This window comes from Palaemon carinicauda, unplaced genomic scaffold (genome assembly GCF_036898095.1).
Source record: "Palaemon carinicauda isolate YSFRI2023 unplaced genomic scaffold, ASM3689809v2 scaffold111, whole genome shotgun sequence".
NCBI classification, from domain to species: domain Eukaryota; kingdom Metazoa; phylum Arthropoda; class Malacostraca; order Decapoda; family Palaemonidae; genus Palaemon; species Palaemon carinicauda.
In genome coordinates, this window is record NW_027168605.1 from 95,001 (window position 1) to 115,979 (window position 20,979).

General features: G+C 36.6%; 1 protein-coding gene across 1 annotated transcript in view; it reads left to right on the top strand.

The window, feature by feature from the left end:
- Window positions 1-11,988, top strand: part of LOC137635287 (uncharacterized) — a 12,234-nt gene extending 246 nt beyond the window's left edge. Inside the window, exons 2-7 of the mRNA XM_068367752.1 lie at window positions 3,425-3,525; window positions 7,269-7,494; window positions 8,702-8,876; window positions 9,460-9,639; window positions 10,642-10,841; window positions 11,835-11,988. Coding sequence (XP_068223853.1) covers window positions 3,429-3,525; window positions 7,269-7,494; window positions 8,702-8,876; window positions 9,460-9,639; window positions 10,642-10,841; window positions 11,835-11,862 — 906 coding nt within the window. The 5' untranslated portion in view covers window positions 3,425-3,428 and the 3' untranslated portion in view covers window positions 11,863-11,988. The remainder of the gene's footprint in view (window positions 1-3,424; window positions 3,526-7,268; window positions 7,495-8,701; window positions 8,877-9,459; window positions 9,640-10,641; window positions 10,842-11,834) is intronic.
- Window positions 11,989-20,979: the final 8,991 nt, after the last annotated feature.

A 20,979-nucleotide genomic window follows, 5' to 3' on the forward strand; every position in this document is an offset into this window, starting at 1 on the left:
ACAAGACTAATCTTAAAGAAGCTGAGAAAATACAAGAATTCCTGTATATATATATATATATATATATATATATATATATATATATATATATATATATATATATATATATATATATATATATATATATATATATATATATATATATATATATATATATATATATAACTTATCGTGGTAAAAGGGTTTGTGCATTGCCTTGCCATCATCAGCAACCCTGTACTAGTCAGGGCCACCCATACTAGGCTGATTTGCTGTGAGAGCTCAGAAAAAATCTCCCACCATCACCAATCTGCACTGGCCAGCATGATGGTGAAAATTAGCCAAACCCCAGACATAAATGAAGACATGTCTGAGAACTATCTCTTGCAGTGGACTAAAACAGCTGCAATTATTGTTGTTGTTGTTGTGTATATACTCTGGTGTAGTGTTTACCAGCATTGAATCCCCAGCAAGAGTAAGAGAACCAATACATTCAACTTCCGTTCACTTTAACAGTTTAATATGTAACTGTAATGTGAAATGGAACATAAGCTGAAAAATATCACCCATGAAAGCTAAGAGCTGCAAGGTAACATCTTGAAACAATTTGTCCTCGAGAAGTTAAAGACAAATTACACACACAACTATAGAGAAAAACATTAACTATTCTATAATGCCAGAAACATCTAGGCCAGTTATATATTCCTCTTTTCTGGGTCGACCTGTGACGGCCGGTGAAAAGAGTCCTTCTTTACACTTTTCTGATATAAATCTTCCAGAGGATTTATATCACAAAAGTGTAAAGAAGGACTCTTTTCACCGGGCGTCACAGGTCTCTTCCCAGAAATAGATTTTTCCTTCGTCAAAATCCCTTTATTATGGCCTCTTTTGCCAACTCTTCCTCGGTGATTCAGGTTCAAATGGGAATTATTATTATCATTATTATTACTTGCTAAGCTACAACCCTAGTTGGAAAAGCAGGATGCTATAAGTCCAGGGGTCCTAGCAGGGAAAGTAGCTCAGGGAGGAAAGGAAAAAAGGGAAAATAAAACACTTCAAGAATAGCAATAACAAAATAAATATTTCCTATATAAACTATGAAAACTTTAACAAAACAAGAGAAAGAGAAATTGGGTAGAATAGCGTGCCCGAGCATACCCTCAAGCAAGAGAACTCTAACCCAAGATAGTGGAAGACCATGGTACAGAGGATATGGGACTACCCAAGACTAGAGAACACTGGTTTGATTTTGGAGTGTCCTTCTCATAGAAAAGCTGCTTACCATAGTTAAAGAGTCTCATCTACCCTTACCAAGAGGAAAGTAGCCACTAAATAATTACAGTGCAGTAGTTAACCAATTGGGTGAAGAAAAATTGTTTGGTAATCTCAGTGTTGTCACGTGTATGAAGAGAGAGGAGAATCTGAAAAGAATATCCCAGACTATTCGGTGTCTGTGTAGGCAAATTGAAAGTGAACCGTAACCAGAGATAAAGATCCAATGTAGTACTGTCTGGCCAGTCAAAGGACTCCATAACTCTCTAGTGGTAGTATCTCAACGGGTGGCTAGTGCCCTGGCCAACCTACTACCTATCGCATGTCTCTCAGACGATGGAGAGAACAAGCCAAGGCAGTTAGATGTGGTAAATGATTACTACACTACATACCTTAATCAATTCCTCATGTTCTTAGAGTCATGATGATCTTATCAAGAAGAAGAAAACAACTTGGTTGCATGAGTGATGCACCTCCTGACAATACAGAGATAAGCAATCAAACCTGATTGCGTGTTATCTTACGAGCTGATAACAGTTTTTAGTAAAAGTTTCTCCCTGCTTCTTTAACCCAGAGGCCAATAAGAGGGATAACCGTGTCACCTTTTTCCTGCTCGGGATTGAAGAAAGGAAAAGTCTCAGAAAGGAGGAGGCTGTAAATCTGTAAAATCCTCTCTATTGAAGGAGAAATAGAAGCTGGAAGAAAATTCCAAAGCCTTGGCAGTGGAAGGAAAGCAGTAATGATGCCATTACAGTTACCCAATTTCACTTATGGCAATAACCTGTAATGGAGACTTGAATGTTGGACATAATCTATAATCTTAATTTGAATAAAAAATAGCTGAGGATTTTACAAATGCAATACTGTGTATTATTTAAAACAAAAGAGAAGCTTGTAAATAACCTCTAAATGAATAATCAAACGTGTAAATTTGTCTGGGGACAAATCACTATCAACGTACTCGTTAGAATGTTGACAGATTTGGGAAGACACTTAGATATATCCTTAAATAGATGTTTTTAACGTACAAACGTACAAACATATTATGCGTATGCATTTGCCAACATAGTATTTCGTCGAGTTAAGGATTCATTATTACTTCTACTGGTTAGGATGACCAGTGTTAATGCATGGATCAGAAACTTGGACTTTAAGATGAAAAGAGGAAGTAAAGCTTGAGAGACCGGCGATGAGAATGCTTCGGTGGATTATGTGAATATCACTGTTTGAAAGATTTGAAAATGATGATATAAGAAGAATGGTAGATGTGAAGATTACTGAGACGACAAGAGTATCACGACTGAGATGGTGTGGTCACGTGTTGAGAATGGATGGTGGGGAGAGAGTGAGGAGGGCTTGGAAGGAACCTGTAAGGAGGAGAAGATCAAGAGAGAGGAAGAAGAATTAGATGGCGAGATAAGGTGAAGGATGATATGGAGAGAAGAGGTTTGGTGGAAGAGAATGGCTCTGATCGAAGGGATTGGAGAGGGCACATCAGGCAAGCAACCCCTTAATGTAGGGATAACGCTGGGGAAGAAGAAGAATTAGATGGAGAGATAAGGTAAAGGATGATATGGAGAGAAGAGGTTTGATGGAAGAGGATTCTTTTGATCGAAGGGATTGGAGAGGGCGCATCAGGCAAGCGACCCCTTAATGTAGGGATAACGGTGGGGAAGAAGAAGAATCAGATGGTGAGATAAGGTGAAGGATGATATGGAGAGAAGAGGTTTGGTGGAAGAGGATGCCTTTGATCGAAGGGATTGGAGAAGGCGCATCAGGCAAGCGACCCCTTAATGTAGGGATAACGCTGGGGAAGAAGTTTACATATTCAACTGCATCTACCGGAATATTTGTCAAGAAGATATGTCGGAAAATTATGGACGGAATTCAACGGGAATATTTGAAGGATTAGAATAGGGCCAAAGGAAAAGTTGATAGTTTAAAAATAAATCCAGACACGGATACAAAATTACGATTACTTTATAGAACCTGGTTTATATGGCCCATTACTTTAGCAAGTATCATTTATTACCAAAATTACGATTACTTTATAGAACTTAGTTTATATGACACATAACTATAGCCAGAATCATTTATTACCAAAAATGTATTTAGACTAATTTCTAGTACTGTATTTCACTTCCTCACGATGTTCTCTTCTTTCCCATTGCAGAACCATGAAGTCGACCTTTCTGGTATTCCTGGCGGTAGCGGCTGCTACGGTGACAACCGCAGAAGTCGATGCGCCAGCGAACCAAAATATCGACGCAAGAAGTGAGTTTATCGACAGAACTATTTCTGAGTGGTGGATAGATAGACTAATAAATATCGCAGTATCTAAATTAGTCTCTCTGTATATTTGGTCATTTGTTATATTACTCATCCAACTACTATGCATTTCAGACCCCGTGTTCAACTGATTTTCGCAAATATCTTCTATACAAACAAGGGGATCAGTGTGATATTTTGGCACAGCTTCTTTGACACAGTCCGCTAATTCATGACACTACACTGCGATGCCAAGTGTGATTCATTAATGAGTTTACTCTTGGCTTTCAAGCATAAGTTGGCGAGAGCTGAGTAGGCATTCGGACAATGGATCTCCGTGACGTAGGTGTGACGCGTATAACAAGCTCTCTCTCTCTCTCTCTCTCTCTCTCTCTCTCTCTCTCTCTCTCTCTCTCTCTCTCATATAAAAATAAGGCGTGTGTAATGAGTTTTATTTTTTTGTTAAATACTCATAACATAAGCCCATCTCACAAAAAAAGAAATCTCGCTACTCCTCGAACCCCTTACCACCACCAAACTTTATACTTACGTATGCCATCATTCACGCTCGTTAGCTCGTTATCACCCTCCACATTACCCTCCCTCGCCTTTATTTTCACGTTGTGTCACGCAAATATAATATGACATATACAGTACCACATAACGCGCATATATATATATATATATATATATATATATATATATATATATATATATATATATATATATATATATATATATATATATATACATATATATATACATATATATATACATATATATATATATATATATATATATATATATATATATATATATATATACATATATATATATATATATATGTATATATATATATATATATATATATATATATATATATATATATATATATATATATATATATATATGTATATATATATATATATATATATATATATATATATATATATATATATATATATATATATATATATATATATATATACTTTATGAATGGAGCATGCACCAGTGGTAGGTTTCTTGTTAAAGAGAGAGAGAGAGAGAGAGAGAGAGAGAGAGAGAGAGAGAGAGAGAGAGAGAGAGAGAGAGAGAGAGAGAGAGAGAGAGAGAGAGAGAGAGAGAAAGCTTGTTATACGCGTGACACCTACGTCACGGAGATCCAATGTCCGAATGCCTACTTGGCTCTCGCCAACTCATGCTTGAAAGCCAAGAGTAAGCTCATTAATGAATCACATTTGGCATCGCAGTGTAGTGTCATAAATTAGCAGATTGTGTCAAAGAAGCTGTGCCAAAATATCACACTGATCCCATTGTTTGTATAGAAGATATTTGCAAAAAACAGTACAACACGGGATCTGAAATGCATAGTAAGATTATTTCTATAGTGTGTGATTATAGATATTTAAAATTTGCTTTTATAAAAACAACCTTTCATAAACATATTAAAGAAATTGACCCTTATTCAATAAATAGAATATTTACCATACATATACTCCAGGTATGAGAAGACCAATAATTTGTACAAATATGGATCTATGTGGCTCTTACTATCTACATCTTCATAGGGACTGAGTACTTTACATAATATTGAACAATCAAATTAGAAATTGTCTGGTAGTCCATTTAGAATCAGTTGTTCAACCAATGAACTCATCTAAAAAATCACCGGTTGCAAACTTTGAACGGTCAGTGGTGGTCTACTTTGATCGACAATCAGTCACAGTGTGGCAAAAGTGAAATAAGGACGACTAAACATTAAACTATTAAATATAAATATTCAAATTAACAATTGAGAACTGTTCATCTCAACAGTTTTTAGATTTTCTTTCATTCACAGCCAGCTCCACATTCATACATTCCCAACTCGTTTTCCACAGACAATTCCAGTGTCTTACCAATCTCCTGCGCATATCCTGCTACCCTTTCTTGCCCTCTCCTTGATCCATGAATCATTAACCCTTGTCTGAACTCGCAATAATCCTCTAAAATCAATCACTATCACCTGTTATTTGTTCCCCGTATTTATCTTACTATATAACTTCCATGCTACATACTAGGTAATATATTACCCCTAAAATTTTCATAATTTCCAATGATACTTCTATCTTTATACAAAATAAATATTTTCATATCAATCATTCCTTTGGAAACTTTCCATCATTCAGATAGACCTTACAGACCCTGGTCAACCACACAATCATACTAGGTGTTTGGTGCCGCAAAATCTCATTAACCCTTTTACCCCCAAAGGACGTACTGGTATGTTTCACAAAAGCCATCCCTTTACCCCCATGGACGTACCGGTACGTCCTTGTAAAAAAATGCTATAAAAATTTTTTTTTCATATTTTTGATAATTTCTTTAGAAAATTCAGGCATTTTCCAAGAGAATGAGACCAACCTGACCTCTCTCTGACAAAAATTAAGGCTGTTAGAGCAATTTAAAATAAATATACTGCAAAATGTGCTGGGAAAAAAATAACCTCCTGGGGGTTAAGGGTTGGAAATTTCCAAATAGCATGGGGGTAAAAGGGCTAAGAGATTGATGGGTTAAAAATGGTGTGTGCTTACATAAATAAGAGTGCTAATGGTAAAACAATTGTGAGAGAATCTGAAATGGAAAAATTTGTACATGACATATATGGACCAAGATAAAAAAAATATATAGAATTAATAGATATGTTATGTGAAGGGTGTTGAACATATACGGTACATGATAGTATTTAGAACGATTGAGAGTTTTCATGATGGAAGCAAATCATTTGCTAGAATATGTGAACAGAAGGGCGACTGGCTTGGCATGAAAGTGGGTAAAAAGGTTAGCATAAATAGATGGATGAATCAAGTGTGTTTTGGGCTGGTTTAGTCATAGGGAAATAATAAATGATAATAAATTAACGAAAAAAAGGATTTTGAATAGGAAAAATCTATTTTTGGATTCGAGCCATGTCGTCCAGATGGAAGTTCCTTCCGGCAGCTTCCTACTGTATAATATTTCTGCGATTGATATTAAAAGAGAATTACCGCCAGGTATCACGGGGTTCTAACCCAAGGAATGACTATCCGAAGATATTGTGTATAATCAGGGACGTATCCGAAGATAACCATAGATATCTGCACCCCCAATAGACTTTACCCTGTCTAAGCAACTAAGGGGAAGGGTGTACAGTTAAGAAGTGCTAGGAAGTAGAGAGGAGAGAAAGGCCTACAGTGGGTTACATAGTTATTTTTCTTTAGAAATTTTCAAAACTCTTGTACTCTTGGTATATATACACATACATACATATACATATATATATATACATATATATATATATATATATATATATATATATATATATATATATATATATATATATAGTATACGTACGTATATATGATGGATGGACGAGATATATATATACATACATATAATATATATATATATATATATATATATATATATATATATATATATATATATATATATATATATATATATATATATATATATATATATATATATATTTATGTGTGTGTGTGTGTGTACGGTAATATTAATATATAAAATACTCTGGAAAGTAATATTAATCTATATTAAATAATGAAGGAAAGAGTAACACAAATTAAGTATATAAATAATAATTCCAAGATTTAAGTTCAAACGTATGAAGAAAAGTTCCAATTAATAACAAATAAGGTTAAAGCTTTGTTTACCCAGAATACCAAAAAAACAAACCATAATGATAATAATGTAACCCTTTTCAGATTACCCCATAGCCAAAGCTATTGCCTACCTGCTCTTAGGCCTATGCCCTGATCAGACAGTTCACGGCCTACTGGACGTCATCCTCAAAGCTCTGAATGAACCGGAGTTCGATTACTGGGGCGAGGTCCAAGACGAGGTCGCGCAGATGGTCGGCGATTACATCAACGAGCATAACATTCACGAAGTCGAAGTCTACCAGAATGAGCTGCAAAGACTTATGGACAGGTACAATTCAGACTTACGGACACTTACAAATTAAAGACAAACGGACAGTTACAGTTCATAATTATGGACAGGTACAAATCACAAACTTATGGACATGTACAGTTCAGACTTATGGACAGGTACAGTTCAGAATTATGGACAGGTACAAATCAAAGACTTATGGACAGGTACACTTCAGACTTATGGACAGGTCCAAATCAAAGACTTATGGACAGGTCCAAATCAAAGACTTATGGACAGGTCCAAATCAAAGACTTATAGACAGTTACAGTTCAGACTTATGGACAGGTCCAAATCAAAGACTTATAGACAGTTACAGTTCAGACTTATGGACAGGTACAAATCAAAGACTTATGGACAGGTCCAAATCAAAGACTTATAGACAGGCACAGTTCAGACTTATATGGACAGGCACAATTCAGACTTATATGGACAGGTACAGTTCAGACTTATGGACAGGTCCAAATTAAAGACTTATGGACAGGTCCAAATTAAAGACTTATGGACAGGTCCAAATCAAAGACTTATGGACAGGCACAAATCAAAGACTTATGGACTTGTATGATTCAAAGACTGAAGTGGTATATTATCATCAAATAAAGCATTAAAAATTCTGCAGATAATGCAACACAGCATTGAACTTGATGCATAAAATAATCTTTTATTGAAAAGTCGCCAATTGTCGGTAAAATTAACGTGTGACCCAAGGACTGTTTTACAAAAGGGGCTCTAGCATAACTTGGTTGCCGAGCGCAGCAAATATAGTGTTTAAAATGCAAGCACATTTCATCTGGACACTTGACATCTAACCAACAGGAAGTGCAGAGTAGAAAAAACTAAAACAAATTTGACTTGGATCGGAAAGTAACTCAAATTTTATCCATTTAAAGTTAATTTCACTATACTTATTCAGCTAAATTCATTAGAATCAAATGTATTCAAAAAGTAAATCTAATTACATTTAGTTCTAATTATATGGTAAAATCATTGTCTATTTAACCAATGACCAAACTTAAACAGATATGATTCAAGACAATTCTTTTGTAATATAATATTCAATAACTCTAAAAAATTTTCCTTAAGAGATCATGCTAGAAATAAATTTCTTTTTACAAGATGACTCTAGTAAATCACCATAATTTCAATTTTTGAAATACAGTAAAGGCTCTACTGGTTCATCCAGTAACTATATTCTTTCTCCAATCAGATACAACAACGCCCCAGTCAAATCAGACGGCACCTATCCGAACAAGAATCAAATGGCCGTGGATCTCTCGACTTCTATCATCATCCACAGGTATTTGATCGAAGCTGCGTACCTCCCGCAGTCCATGATCCTTCACTTCGAAGATATCGCATCCATACACGTCCTCACTCTGAAGGTGGGGTCTCCTGTGAGACGTCTGCTACTTTGTCAGAAAATTTACACATGAAGAATTTGATCTAAAATTTACTGATATATAAATAGGCTAATGTTTTGAGAGCGCAGATCTCGAGCACTGTACTTTGTATGAACATACATCTAACGTGTGTGGGGATATTTGGAAATTATTCATCATCCATTTCATAATGTCTGAAAATACCAATCTATTAATTGGATATTATAGAAATTTGACATCACTTTTACACAAAAAATCCTCAACTTACGAACCTAATAGGTTCCAAGATGTATGCAAGTCAAATTTTGTTTAATTTTGACCTAACATAGGCTTCACCTAAGTCACATGCCTACGATTTTCAGCTGCGAAAGTGAACAAATAGTCACGTTTCATATTGCAAAGGTCGTTTTGGATATGTGTTTGTATCTCTAAATATTTCTAAGTTGACGATCTCCGGTATACGCTGAAATATGCATATATAAAATAACATAACAAAAATTAGCGTACAAAGACTTGAAAAATACGATTAATCCTCTTGCCATCATGTTATTCTTCTACTCTTTGCTTCTTTCCTCTTCTACCAAAGGACGTCGCAGAAACCTACTCTTTCCCGGGATACCCACCGTCAAAGTGGTGGCTCGACCTGGACGAGGAACTCGACCATTACATCGAATATGCCGAGTATCTGAACGAGACTCTCATGGAATGGAGGACTGGGTTGGTTAGCTGTGATTCTTATACTTCTGGGAAATATATAATCTACAGGGTGAGTATAAGTGATTGGCATACATTAGTTACAATACAGTAAGATAACATTATAAAACTAGAGGGGCACTCATTAGAGCACAGACCTCCGCCACAGCAGCTTATTTCTTGACCTTTTGCTTGACCTTGACCTTTCACCTTAACATGTATTAATTGGCGTGGATTTTCATATACTCAAATACGAGCCAAGTTTGGAGTCTGTGACAACGATGTCCAAACTTATGGCTGATTACGTGAATTGGACATTTTGCTTGATCGTGAATTGGACATTTTGCTTGATCGTGAATTGGACATTTTGCTTGACCGTGACCTTAACCTTGACCTTCCAAAATTTAATCATTTTCAGCTTTTAATATAAGTTAATACCTGTAAGTTTTATTACTCTACTATTAAAATTGTGGCCAGGAAGCTGTTCACAAAGAAAAAAACGCACACATTACAAACACACAAACAGGGGTGAAAACATAACCTCCTTACTTCGTTGGCAGAGGTACAGAGAAAAAAATTTTGACGGATGGAATTTAATATACCCTGTACTTAAGATGCTTCATATACTTTTTCCAACTATAGAAGCTTGGGAGTAAAAATATGATAAATTATTTTGAAAAACAACTAATTTTTCTGACTGATTCTTAAATCTTCTTTGGAAAGTTGCTAAGTAGTGGTGAATAGATAAAACAAAATTATTCATGGGTTGCAAGGTATCATTCTTCTAGAAAGCTACTAAATATTATCTATTCAAATTAGAGCAAAATTCCTAAAAACAAGAATTTCACATCAAAGACAATTCTCACTCGTACGCGGAGAAGTGTACACTTTAACAGCAACAAGGACACGTGTTTTTAGCTTTTCCTAAAAGTAATTTTGAAAAACACTGGAGTACAATACTCTGCTATACTTTGGTCAGATATTAGTACAGTACTGTACAGTACAGTATATCATTTTCATTTACTGTAAACACTTGGTTGTATTAAATAATAATTAATACACCCCCGGCCCACAGGCTAGGGATGGCGTGACCGGACAAGAAGACACGTGTCGGGAGCTCAAGGGCACGGGAACCTGCGAGAGTCACTGCGACGATTTCTTCGAGCACAAGAGCATCGAAGTAGAAGATTTTCTTCTGGTGAAGATGGCCGACGTCCACGAATCCTGGACGCAACTCAAGGGCTCGCTATCCGGGTTCATCAACGAAGTCTCCGAGTAAGAAAACCTTTATTTATTCAAAAATCTTTAAAAATACATCAAAGGGTGAAAGAAATCATCCATGTAGTTCACTTCTTGAAAGTAATCTTGAGTACGCCGCAGGGAATGAGTCACTCCCAGCAGGAAAATTAACCCTTTTACCCCCAGGCTATTTGGAAATTTCCAACCCTTAACCCCCAAGGGGTTATTTTTTTCCCAGCACATTTTGCAGTAAATATTTTTTAAATTGCTCTAACAGCCTTAATTTTTGTCATAGAGAGGTCAGGTTGGTCTCATTCTCTTAGAAAATGCCTGAATTTTCTAAAAAAAAATGATCAAAAATATGAAAACAAAATTTTATAGCATTTTTTTGCAAGGACGTACCGGTACGTCCATGGGGGTAAAGGGATGGCTTTTGTGAAACGTACCAGTACGTCCTTTGGGGGTAAAAGGGTTAAGGTGTTCCTGAAGTTAATTACTGTACTAAATTATTTTCTATGGTTGGAAATAATTCTTGAAAATCCACAACAATGTTTATAACCAAAAACTGTACTTGAAAAAATATAAGACCAATGAAATATTTGATCTTGCATTGTTTTATGATTCAGTTTACAGTCATAATCATTAGCACTGATTTTCACTTCTGTTTTGAATTGAATTTTGTGGCTATAAAAATATATATAATGTATATACTGTATATCCCTTTCTAAGAGGGGATAACTAAACATGGTGAAATGATTTGCATAATGCCATGATCAGATAAAGCTTTACTTATCAGAGCCACCCATACTAGGTTGGTTTGCTGTGTGATCAGTCAAAAATCGTCCACCATCACCAATCCGCACCGACTAGCGTGGTGATGAAAACTGGTCAAGCCCCAGATATGAATTGACAAGTCTGAGGCCTTATCCTGCAGTGGACTAGAAACGACTGCATTTATTGTTGTTGTTATTGTGTATACTGTATATATACATATATACATATAAATAACTACATTCTTTCTCATTTCAGGTACCATGATCCAGTAAATAAAGTGTAATTCATCGGCTTCCAGAGGCATCACTTTGAAACATCAGTCAAAACAATTACAGACTTTTTAAGATTTTTGCAATGGCATTTTTATAACATCTAAAAAAATACAGAATTCTATTACCGAAGAGACAATCTTATATGTTTTCTTAACAATATTCTGTCTCTCAAGACACTTAAATTTTGTTAGCATAACAATAGAACTTTGAAATACCGAAAATAATTTTGCAGACGACTGCTAGAGTCCCAGTTAGGAAATTTATGATGTAGGTGGTTATTAAAATAATATTGAAGTTATTATTCTGAATACATTAATAACGAAAGTTTACAAAGAAGAAACATCTTACGAAGAAAATCTTCAAAATATGCTGACAAAGAGCGCACAACATAACAGTACAGTATAACAGTAGCTTGAAGCTGCGACAAAGGAATGAGGCGTCAGAGACGTATGGGGGCACCGAAAGGTGAGAGGATATGTAATGGCTCCTCACTTATCCTTCCCCTTAGTGGATTAGACTGGGTAAAGTCTATTGGGGGTTCAGATTTCTATGGTTATCTTAGGATACGTCCCTGATTATACGCGATATCTACGGATAGACGTTCCGGTGGTTGGAACCCTGTGATACCTGACGGTAATTCTCCGGTAATATCACTCATAGAAATATTATACAGTAGGAAGCAGACGAATGGAACTTCCATCAGGACGACATGGACATCTCACCCAAAAATAGATTTTTCACTTTGATCAAAATCCATTTAATACTGTATATATATAAATAACAATAACAATAATCCCCTCCCCTTTTTAATCACCATAAGCAGACTGTAAATTGTGGTACAATTGGATTAATGGATTTGGATCAAATGGCCTGTTGGAACGGCGGATTGAGAGTCCAATCAACACCAATATGTAACAGTACTCAGCTCATGTTTGCTATGTCTGTGGATAGCTTAGTGTCAACCAGCCTGCCATGCTATAAATGGATACAGGAATCTGTTGGTGTCAAGAAAATGTTTGAAACTTGCTATGAAACTGGAAGATTTCCAGTGCCAGGCCCCAAATTGGTAGAAACTGTTGGACAGATATATGTAGTGTATATACATACATAAAGTGTACTTATCTATGCTGTTTATATATAAAGAGGAAGTTTAAAATTCAAGCATAACTGGCAAATCAATTTACAGTACAGTAGGGCACTCCAAAATCAAACCATTGTTCTCTAGTCTTGGGTAGTGCCATAGCCTTGTACCATGGTCTTTCACTGTCTTGGTTTAGAGTTCTACTGTTTGAGGCACACAATTCTATCTTATTTCTCTCCCTCTTGTTTTTTTTAAGTTTTTATAGTTTATATATGAAAGATTTATTTTGATGTTTCAATGTTGTTATTGTTCTTGAACTTCTATTGTAGTTTATTTCCTTATTTCCTTTGCTCACCGAGTTCCCTGTTGAGGCCCTTAGGCTTACAGCATCTGCTTTTCCAACTACGGTTGTAGATTGGCAAGTAATAATAATAATAACACAATATGGTATGTGGTTAAAATGAAAAATTATAAGTAGAAGATACTTACAAAAGGACATGGAGTTTATTACGCACCTAGTACGGATACGAAAAACACGACTAAAGCATAAATCCAGATTGGTTGCCATGATAGGTAAGTGATCTTATCAGCGTCAACTTTTGAAAAGGCGCACTCGACAAACTACGTAAAAGTAGAAATGCTGCGAACGAAGGAAAGAGGCCATCAGGGACATACGGGGGTACCATGGGGGAAGGGGATATGTAACGGCTCTTCTCTTATCCTTTCCGCTAGTTTCCTAGACTGGGTTAAGTCTATTAGGGGTGCAGATATCTATGGTTATCCATGGATACATCCCTGATTATACACGATATCTTAGGATAGTCGTTCCGGGGGTTAGAACCCCGTGATACCTGGCGGTAATTCTCTTGTAATATCACTCGCAGAAATATTATACAGTAGGACGCTGCCGAAGGTACCTTCCATCAGGACGATATGGCTCGAGCCCAAAAATTCTGGTATATTTAGCAGTATTTATACCTTGGAAATGGTGCTATAAGGAGCATTTCACTGGGCGACACAGGTACCTCGCCCAGAAATAGATTTTTCCTCCATCAAAATCTGTTTTTTCTCTCTATCTGAGATACAAAGATGCTTCTTGTTTAATGATAATGCTTAGGAAAAACACGTAAAATACAGGAGGACACAGGAATTTATGGTACACCACACTCCAAGGAAGCACACCCTGTCACTCCCTAACTGTGGAGAGTTCCAGTTTCTAGTCCCATCTCCGTCACCTCTCTCTACGGTATGTTTGGTTACTCACAGCGCTGTAAGGGTGTGACGGGGCTCTCCTTCTGCTGAGAGATGTGTGCCACAGGCTCCTGTGTCCAATTGTACATGCTTGGCTCTATTCCAATGCGAAAAGAAAGGCATTTTCAAGTGTCAAATCATTTGCGCCTATACAGTAGTCTTTCCCCACCTTTATTCACCTCCCAGGTAACCAGGCATTACCTACACGGCTGCTTTTTCTATCGTTGTTTACGGGAAGCTGCATTTGGTACACAGAAAATCCTCAGCTTACAAACTAAATAGGTTCCAAGAAACTGTTCAAGTCGAATAGTTTGTAAATCAGATTTTGTTTAAATTTTGTCCTTGGGTGGGTTTCACCCAACTCAAATGCTTACAATTTTTAGCTGCAATAGTCAACAAATAGTCTCGTTTCGTATTGCAAATGTCGTCTTGCTTACTGCATTAAATTATACAATATTGCTTCATTAAAGAATTTCATTATAAACTTTTCATACAATATCCGAGATTTATGATTTCAGATGGATTCGAGTTTGTATCTACGAATGTTTGAAAGTAGATTTGTTTGAAAGTAGATTTGTTTGTAAGTTGAGGACCTTCTTTAGCAGCTGATCTGGTCTGAAATTTGTAAAGCACGATACAATAGTTGGAGAATGTTTCAACGGCTCTTGCAAAACATAAGTAACTCCCTTACAAGTCACAGAGTCGCTGCTTCTCGGGGTCCTGAGGAACGTCATTGGTCACTACCTGCTATGTTTTTGCCGTCTTCCTGATTGGAAAACAGAGAACAAAGCACTAAAAGGGAAGAAGGGGGCTGGTTACAATTCCTCTTTCATAATGGTACATGACACATGAGGGTTTTGAAGGTTATATCTACATAGGAACTAACCAAATAAACTTAACCCTTTTACCCCCAGGGTATTTGGAAATATCCAACCCTTAACCCCCAGGGGTTATTTTTTTTCCAGCACATTTTGCAGTATATTTTTTAAAAATTGCTCTAACAGCCTTAATTTTTGTCATAGAGAGGTCAGGTTGGTCTCATTCTCTTGGAAAATGCCTGAATTTTCTCAGAATAATTATCAAAAATATGCAAAATAAATTTTAAATAGCATTTTTTTGCAAGGACGTACCAGTACGTCCATGGGGGTAAAGGGATGAGTTTTTTTAAACGTACCAGAACGTCCTTTGGGGGTAAAAGGGTTAATTCACCACACACAACTTTTAATGAGCTGCCGCTTACAAGCAATAGTACTCAAAAAAAAAATAAAAAGAAGACGCTCATTGCAAACGAATACACGAAAATGTCCAAAAGTCATGAGAGACACAATGGTGCCTATATCCTTTACAGCCAAAGACAAAAGCGATTATTTTGAGACGTGGTCAGGTGGAGCTTCCCCCTCATACTACCTGTCGTTGACCAATGACCTCGATTACGATTCAGTGTTCCAGCACCGAAGAAGACACGTAACTATTTTAAAGGACGAAAGATTTGCATACACGTAGGAACAAACAGGCTAACAATTTCAGACTAAGATATAAGGAGACATCAAAATGAAATCTAAAAATATAAAAGTAAGCTCTAGTTAACACAGAGAGACAAAGTAACAACAAATGATTAGGTACAGCTGCCAAATGGATATGTCTTCAAGGGCACAGATGAAGCAAGATAAAAATACTAGTACTGTAGTAGTAGTAGTAATAGTAGTAGTAGTAAAAAAAAAAAAAATATCAAGGAACTAATAGGAATACTCAAGTCAAAACACAATTCTGGAAACATGGGAAAAGACAAAATACCTAGCCAGTGCCAGTGATCAAGTATAGGGTCAGAATATTATTATTATTACTTGCTAAGCTACAAGACTAGTTGAAAAACAGGATGCCAAAAGCCCAATGGCTCCAACAGGGGAAAACAGCATAGTGAGGAAAGTAAACAAGGAAATAAATAAACTACAAGAGAAGTACAGTAATACATGGAATAAATACTCAAACAAAAAGACTAGATAGAAAATAAAAATGTACCAAGCATGGCACCCACGAAAAAAATACAGTACTCAGCATTGAAGATTGTGTCGTTATCAAAAGCAGATGGCCAAGATAATATCTTAAAAGCTGTAACGATGAATGACAACGGGAGTGAATGGGGGAGAAAACTTGATTTAGGAGGATGAAGACCTAGTATATAAAAATAGAACAGTAAAGGAAAGAATAAAAGAATGGCACTAAACACCCATTAATGAACATTTCAGGAGGCAAACTAAAGAATTACCCAGTAACGAAACAAGGCAATACCCACGGAAAGGACTCGCAAAACCGGAGGAACGATATTGCCAGTAAGAGATTAAGACCTAAGACCTATATATATTTAAAGAGCATCTCGACAAAGTCCGAGAAATGAAGAGTAAAAGAAGAGACCATAAATGACATTGAGAATGAATGTTCAGCACTAGCTGAAGACAGACCAGTATAAAAAGACACGATACAGTGGTGAGTGGGACCTCCATTTGTCTGTAAAAAATACCGAGAACCATGAAGTAGCAAATGGTGTAAATATCAACCTCTAGGCGTGGTTGCATACGGAGAGGTCAAGTCACTTCGGGATTACAGCAACAATCGACGGGGCGATACAAGCACGTCGATCGTAAATTACTCTGATCGACCAAGCAAAGAAGAGCGTCACTCGTATTTGTCGCTCTATTGTGGGACTCGAAGAGTGGAAGTGAAGAGAGAAAAAGTAGAAAAGTACCAGGCCTAATGAATTGAATTGAGAAGGTTATGTGATAGGCAAGAGGAGGTACTTTCTATTAACATTGGAGCACTAGGTACTACAGTATGCCAAACTCATATTAGGGAACCTGGAAAGATTGTTAGATGAAGCAGACCAAGGAGATATGTAGATAATTTTGGTAGATACATTGTAATAATAATAACAACAACAACAATAATAATAATAATAATAATAATAATAATAATAATAATAATTATAACAATAATAATACCCATGAAAGAACATAAAATTACCATCCATAGGCAAACCTTTGAATACAGTACAAAATTCTACAATTTTTCAATAGCTACTCAAAGAACATAAAATTACCACCCATTGGCAAACCTTTGAATACAGTACAAAATTCTACAATTTTTCAATAGCTACTCAAAGAACATAAAATTACCTTCCATAGGCAAACCTTTGAATACAGTACAGAATTCTACAATTTTTCAATAGCTACTCAAATATTCATCAGAAATTGTCTCACAAATAATCCACACAAGAAGACGTTTTCTATACCAGTAACGACATCAGTCTCGTAAAACAGCTCATAAAAGCTAGTCAGAGTTTCTCCTGCATGGATATCTACTGCAACAGTCAGCTAGAAAACTGTAAAAGCAACAGGTATGAGAGAATAAAAGTGTATCTTCAATTGTATTGAAAATTTATTTGAGAAATAGTAATATTTACAAACTTTAACAATCTCTAGTATAAAAGATCATTGGCTAAAAACATCTTTTAACTTTTATAACAAAAATACTGTATTCTCTTTTAACTCTAATCCATTTCTTCAATAAAAAATATATCCCTTATTCATAATACTATAAACATTTCAAGAACACTTCAGGGGTAACTCATAAAATCTTAATACTCTGTAACGTGCATAATCATCCCAGCGTAAAATCACATGTGCAAAATCACAAATTTATATTTTTCCTAACTGAACATACCTCAGTCCTTTAATAAAGTAATGACACCACCAAAGCTGAAACGGTCGTTAAAGGTTTAATGGGGCAGTTGAAACGACCGGCAGGTGGCGGTTAAGCCCCACCCACCAAACTGTCAGTTGGCTACTCTCACTTTTGGCCACAGGCCCATGAATGCGCAGTTACAATACCCTAGGGACTGACCATATGATCAGTGCCCAAGCATCCCTCTCCACCCAAGCTAAGGCCAGAAATGGCCAGGGAAAGGCTGCGAAGCTCCCCCAAAAGCCCCCGTCCTTAGCTCACAAGGATGGTGAAGTTGCAGACACAAGAAAATATGAACTTTGAGCAGGACTAAATCTTGAGTCCAGCAGGGACGTTTCCAATAGGTCCTACGACCCTTAAATAGGAGACTCCTCTTCAGGAGGAAGGAGGTCCTTATGAACCAAATTAAGCTCTTTAATTAGGATATCATATCAATAGTAATGGAGTCCTTATTGATAAACCAATACTTCGACAATGAAGCTCACCATCACAAGAAAACAGTCATCAATTCTTTTCATTGTATGAAAATCCATTCAATCATTCTGAAAATACTCTTTTGGAATCTTTCCCTCGTCTAGACATACCTTACACACCATAGTTGACGGTCTATCACAATTGGGAGAAGCATAGTACAATATCACAGGCTTTGGGTTGGGTTTAATGTTACAGGGAAATGTCGGAGCACGTGTTCAACACGTGCAGGAGCAAGGGTGAAGATTCCTGCCAGTCAATGGAACTTCGAAGATTCCTGCCAATCGATGGAACCTCAAAGGGTCCTGCCAATCGATGGAACTTTAAAGATTCCTGCCAATGAATAGAACTTCAGAGATTCTTGCCAATCGATGGAACTTTGAAGATTCCTGCCAATGGATAGAACTTCACAGATTCTTGCTAATCGATGGAATTTTGAAGATTTCTGCAAATCAATTGAACTTAAAAGCTTCCTGCCAATCGATGGAACTTTGAAGATTTTTGCCAATCAATGGAACTTTGAAGATTCCTGCCAATCAATGGAACTTTGAAGATTCCTGCTAATCTATGGAACTTTGAAGATTCCTGCCAATCAATGGAACTTATGAGATTCCTGTCAATTGATGGAACTTTGAAGATTCCTGCTAATCGATGGAACTTTGAAGATTCCTGCCAATCAATGGAACTTAGGAGATTCCTGTCAATCGATGGAACTTTGCAGATTCCTGCCAATTGATGGAATTTCAAAGAGTCCTGCCAATTGATGCAACTTTGAAGATTCCTGCCAATGGATAGAACTTCAGAGATTCTTGCCAATCGATGGAACTTTGAAGATTCGTGCCAATGGATAGAACTTCAGAGATTCTTGCCAATCGATGGAACTTTGAAGATTCGTGCCAATGGATAGAACTTCAGAGATTCTTGCCAATCGATGGAACTTTGAAGATTTCTGCCAATCAATTGAACTTCAAAGCTTCCTGCCAATCGATGGAACTTTGAAGATTTTTGCCAATCAATCAAACTTCAAAGATTTCTGCCAATCAATGGAACTTTGAAGATTCCTGCCAATCAATGGAACTTTGAAGATTCCTGCTAATCGATAGAACTTTGAAGATTCCTGCCAATCAATGGAACTTAGGAGATTCCTGTCAATTGATGGAACTTTGAAGATTCCTGTCAATCGATGGAACTTTGAAGATTCCTGCCAATTGATGGAATTTCAAAGAGTCCTGCCAATCGATGCCACTTTGAAGATTCCTGCCAATGGATAAACTTCAAAGATTCTTGCCAATCGATGGAACTTTGAAGATTCGTGCCAATCGATGGAACTTTGAAGATACCTGCCAATCAATGGATCTTCAAAACTTTAAACTTGCAGCGAATGTTTTTATGTCTCTCTTCAGTTCTCCTTTCTTTTTGTACTGCAGATTCCCATAGAGAAACAATTGGACATATTTCTTTTAACTCATTATCATAAGATTTGTTTTTCCAGTGAGCCTGCCATTTCATAGCTATGAAATACTTTTAAGTACGATATGTGGAGATCAGGAGGCCTGCCCATTCCGGATCTCTTATTGCAATTATAAGAATCAATTCTGAATATATCTTATGTTAGTAGTAACTGCAAAATGCACAAGTTTTGATTGCAGATGTATGTATTAATGTAGTGTGTCTGATGGAGGCATATTTGACAAAACAGTTTGGAAGAACATTTCCCGGAGGTTCATGTAATTTTTCAGAGCCTCGGTATTTTTCAAATAGTACGAGAAAACTCCCATTTGTCTTTGTTGGTGATAATGCATTCCCATTGCCAGAAAATCTATTGAAGCCATATGAATAGAAAAAGCGAATCCTTAATTACATAATAAGTCGCGCAAGATGCAACAGAAATTTCACTTCAAAAGTTCAAAAGGGTTGAGTTGGCCGATGTGGTAACGTCCCTGACTGGTCAACGCCAGACTGGGGTTCGAGTCGCTGCCACCTCACCATCCTTGTGAGCTAAGGATGGGGGTTTGGGGGAGCCTATAGATCTATCTGATGAGTCCTCAGCAGCCATTGCCTGGCCCTCCTTGGTCCTAGCTTGGGTGGAGAGGGGGCTTGGGCGCTGATCTGGTCAGTCTCTAGGGCATTGTCCTGCCCTTGCCTATGTCATTCATGAGTGGCCTTTAAACTTTTAAAATGTTTCTATATTGAACAGGCTGAAATAAGTATATTTTCATCGTAAATAATGAAAAAGGTTTTATTATTGTTAATCTTCTTAAAATATTTCATTTAAATGCTCATTACTTCTCTTGCAGTTTGTTTATTTCCGTATTTCCTTTCCTCACTGGGCTATCTTCCCTGTTTAAGTCCTTGGGCTTATAGCATCCTGCTTTTTTAACTATACTAAATTTTCTTTTAATGAGGCACATTTACACCGCCTCGCAGCGGTGCCCTTTTAGCTCGGAAAAATTTCCAGCTATCTGATTGGTTAGAATTATCTTCTCTAACCAATAAGCAAGCAGGAAATTTTCCCGAGCTAAATGGGCACCCCTGCGAGTCGGTGAAAATCTGCCTCACTAAAAAGAATTGACTATAGGACTTTTTT